The sequence below is a fragment of the Colobus angolensis genome, unplaced genomic scaffold (genome assembly GCF_000951035.1).
Source record: "Colobus angolensis palliatus isolate OR3802 unplaced genomic scaffold, Cang.pa_1.0 Scaffold31, whole genome shotgun sequence".
Classification (NCBI taxonomy): domain Eukaryota; kingdom Metazoa; phylum Chordata; class Mammalia; order Primates; family Cercopithecidae; genus Colobus; species Colobus angolensis.
Genome location: NW_012116377.1, coordinates 195,397 through 199,496, shown reverse-complemented (window position 1 = coordinate 199,496; position 4,100 = coordinate 195,397). Strand labels below are relative to the sequence as shown.

The following is a 4,100-nucleotide window of genomic DNA, read 5'->3' as shown; positions in this document are numbered from 1 at the left end:
GGATGGTCTCGATCTCCTGACCTCGTGATCCGCCCGTCTCGGCCTCCCAAAGTGCTGGGATTACAGGCTTGAGCCACCGCGCCTGGCCTCCAATATTTTCTTCTAAGAGTTTTTATTGTTTTAGATCTCATATTTAGGTCTTTGATCCATTCTAAGTTTTCTATCTGGTATAAGACAAGGGTACAAATGTATTCCTTTGCCTGTGGATCATCCAATTTTCTCCATGGAAGTGTTGGCACCCTTGTCTAAATTCAATTGACTATTTATGCAAGGGTTTATTTCTGGGCTCTCTATTCTATTCCATTAATCTACAAGTCTATCTTTATGCCAGTACCACACTATTTGATTACTATAGGTTTGTAATATGTTTTGAAATCAGGTTTTCCCTAAGTATTTGATTTAAAATAACCTTGCCAACCCAACATTCTGACCAGCTCGTCTGCTCCCTGCAAGGGCTTCCTGTGCTTGTTCACTCACCTGAGCACCATCTTCCTGTCTCTTCCCTCACAAACATCCAGGGCTCCTTCCCTTGCTCCAGTGAGGAGATTACGGCTGGCTTAGAAACAGAAAGTCCTAGTTATAAGAAAAGAAATTGAGATGAGATGGAAATGAATGTATCCAAATACAGTAATTTAGAACTAATTAAAATAAAAATAAATCGCAGATAAAAATGGTACTTGATAAGGGATACAGAGGAAATAAAGGAGAAGATGAAATCCTCATATTCAGATGAACACAGGATCATGACAAACAAAGCAAACAAACAGGCGATAAAATAGTACTTAAATTTATGTAAGCTTTCTCTTATTTTGTTGTGAGGAAAAAAAAGAAGCTTCCTGAGATATTCATTCTTTTTTTAAATTTTTTTTTGAGAGGGAGTTTTGCTCTTGTTGTCCAGGCTAGAGTGCAATGGCACAATCTCGGCTCACTGCAACCTCTATTTCACGGGTTCAAGTGATTCTCCTGCCTCAGCCTCCTAAGTAGCCAGGATTACAGTACACCCAATACAGTGCCTGGCTAAGTTTTGCATTTTTAGTAGAAACGGGGTTTCGCCCATATTGGCCAGGCTGGTCTCAAACTCCTGACCTCAGGTGATCCACCTGCCTCAGCCTCCCAAAGTACTGGGATTACATAAGCCACTGCACCCGGCCTCATATTTTTTAAATGTTAACTGTACAAAGTTCTTAAAAAATTACTTCCAAAGGCAAATCATTTAAAAGAGAATACAGGTCAGGCATGGTGGCTCACGCCTGTAATGCCAGCACTTTGGGAGGCCAATGCGGGTGGATCACTTGAGATCAGAATTTCGAGACCAGCCTGGCCAACATGGTGAAACCCTGTTTCTACTAAAAATACAAAAATTAGCAGTGCCTGGTGGCGGGCACCTGTAATCCCAGCTACTCAGGAGGCTGAGGCAGGAGAATTGCTTGAACCTGGGAGGCAGAGGATGCGGTGAGCCGAGATGCGCCATTGCACTCTAGCCTGGGCAACAAAAGTGAAACTCTGTCTCAAAAAAAAAGAGAAAAAACTAAAAAGGCTGGGTGTGGTGGCTCATGCCTGTAACCCCAGCACTTTGGGAGGCCGAGGCGGGTGATTACCTGAGGTCAGGAGTTTGAGACCAGCCTGACCAACATGGAAAAAACATGTCTTTACTAAAAATACAAAATTAGCCAGGCGTGGTGGCACATGCCTGTAATCCCAGCTACTCAGAAGGCTGAGGCAGGAGAATCGCTTGAACCCGGGAGGCAGAGGTTGCGGTGAGCCAAGATCACGCCATTGCACTCCAGCCTGGGCAATGAGAGTGAAACTCCATCTCAAAAAACAAACAAATAAATTAAATAAAAAATGAAAGAGGACATTTATTGTAGGAAATGGAGTGGTGTTCCTTTGAGAATAGTAAATGAACCTTTATTACTCCAGCCTACCACTCTGTTACCCAGGAAAGAAAAAAGCTTCACTCCTGGAACCCATGTGTCTAGTTTTAATCTTGTGCTAGTACACTGGCAGATTTAGTACAGTGGACGTGAAAAAAAGACAAGACAGAGTGCTTTCTTTGACAGCGTTATGCTTTAACATTGCAGATTTCTAATTCTGCCCCTTAAACATCAAAGAAGAGTTATTATAAGAAAGCACCAAAAGAACATGTAAGGATGGGGAAAATGAAAATGTCCCTGCATTTAGCTGTACTTGTTTCTACAATACATAAAGAGAAAATTCATCCAGTTATTTGAAAGCTAGCCCTAAATTAATAGGGGAGAAAGAAGAAATTCCAAGTAGATTGTGAATTGTTAGAGGAATTCTGAATTGTCAGGTTCTTAATTTTTAGATAACTTTACCAAGTGACACCAAGTTGCTATAATTCTCCAACATCACCTCCTTGTACAAATTCCTCTGCGCTGGGTTCAGGCATTCCCATTCCTCCTGAGAGACATCTATAGCCACATCTCTGAACATCACCAACTCCTAAAATGACAAATCATAGTACTATTTTTGAAATTATAAGAAACATTTTTAAAAAGAAAAGAGAGGCGCTAAAAGAAGGTACTGCAAGAAAGGAGACAGTCTACTGAATATATAGGCTAAGCCTGGGACACGGGTCAAAGAGGAATTTAGTGTGACTGAAGCGGAGTGCCCACATGTTCTTAAACAATTCAATTTCTGCAGACACATCTTCTTGTATAGGTGGGAAACTCCTGTTTATCAGTCATCTCGAAATTAAGAAAATAAGTACAGGCTCCCAATTAAATTAAATAGTTAAAAATGTTTAAATCTTTCCAACATGTCTAATTAAAATCTCTATCTTGAGAAAAATAACTTGAAAATTTTACTTCATGATTATGACTAACATGCCATAGGCATTTTTAGTTTTCCTACAAATTCTTTAGCAGACATCTGGTGCAGACTATATTTTCCATAGATGGACACTGCTGTATCTTGCGTCGCATATATTCTTCTTCAATTTAATCTTGACATCCCCCTTCCAATTGGTGTAAAGTTATGTGTCCCCTTCTCTTGAACCTGAAAGGACATCTTTCAACCTATAGACTTACTCAACCTATAGAATATGGCAGAAGTGATTATGTGACTTCCGTGGTTAGATCACAAAAACATATCATACTTCTGCCTTACTTTCTTGGGATGTTCGTTCCGGAAACCCACCCACCATGTTCCTAGGAAGCCTAACCAGCCCATGGGATAGCTCATGGGGAAAGGAACCAAGCCTCCCCAAACAACAGTCAGCAACAGCTTGCAAGCCATGTGAGGGAATTATCTTGAAAGTGGGTCATGTAGTTCCCAATCAGACCATTTCAGCTGATACCACATGGAACAGAGGTGAGCCATTCCTACTGAGCTCTGCTCAGATTGTGGATTTCCAAGCCCAACCATGATTGTTGTTTAACCAACTAAATTTTGGGTTGGTTTATTATCTAGAAATAGTTATTGTAACTGTAATATGATTTTTATTGGTAGCATAACATTTGTTTTTTGTTTTTTTTTTTTTGAGACGGAGTCTCACTCTGCCGCCCAGGCTGGAGTGCAGTGGCTGGATCTCAGCTCACTGCAAGCTCCACCTCCCAGGTTCACACCATTCTCCTGCCTCAGCCTCCCGAGTAGCTGGGATTACAGGCGCCCGCCACCTCGCCCAGCTAATTTTTTTTTGTATTTTTAGTAGAGACAGGGTTTCACCATGTTAGCCAGGCTGGTCTCGAGCTCCTGGGCTCAAGCAATCCTCCCACCTTGGCCTCCCAAAGTGCTGGGATTACAGGCATGAGCCACTGCACCCAGCCTCATTTAATCTTACAATAAAAGATTTAAAAATTCTCTTAAGCTTGAATCTCTGGGGTGAATAAAATCTCTAAGGTATTTTCTAAGGTACATATTCCATTGTTTTGTAATTACACCTGAGAGGTCTTAACTGTTACCATCCACCACCTCTCCCTGTATACTTACTATGTTCCTAAACTAAAGAATATTAATGTAGAATGATCTAGACTCTCATAGATGTGACCCAAGTCTAACATATGCTGTTCAATCTAAAACTGGAGTTTGTAAATGGTGATCATATATTTCCTGGCAAGATCTTCAGTTTTTCCATGCAA

At 41.0% G+C, this 4,100-nt stretch overlaps 1 protein-coding gene across 2 annotated transcripts in view; it reads right to left on the bottom strand.

The window, feature by feature from the left end:
* Positions 1-4,100, bottom strand: part of ZNF461 (zinc finger protein 461) — a 45,707-nt gene that overhangs the window by 26,742 nt on the left and 14,865 nt on the right. For both annotated transcript variants that reach the window (XM_011950599.1, XM_011950600.1), the window contains exons 2-3: positions 2,337-2,463; positions 478-573 (exon numbers count right to left, since the gene is read on the bottom strand). In XM_011950599.1, the coding sequence (XP_011805989.1) occupies positions 478-573; positions 2,337-2,454 (214 nt within the window). In that variant the 5' untranslated portion in view covers positions 2,455-2,463. The remainder of the gene's footprint in view (positions 1-477; positions 574-2,336; positions 2,464-4,100) is intronic.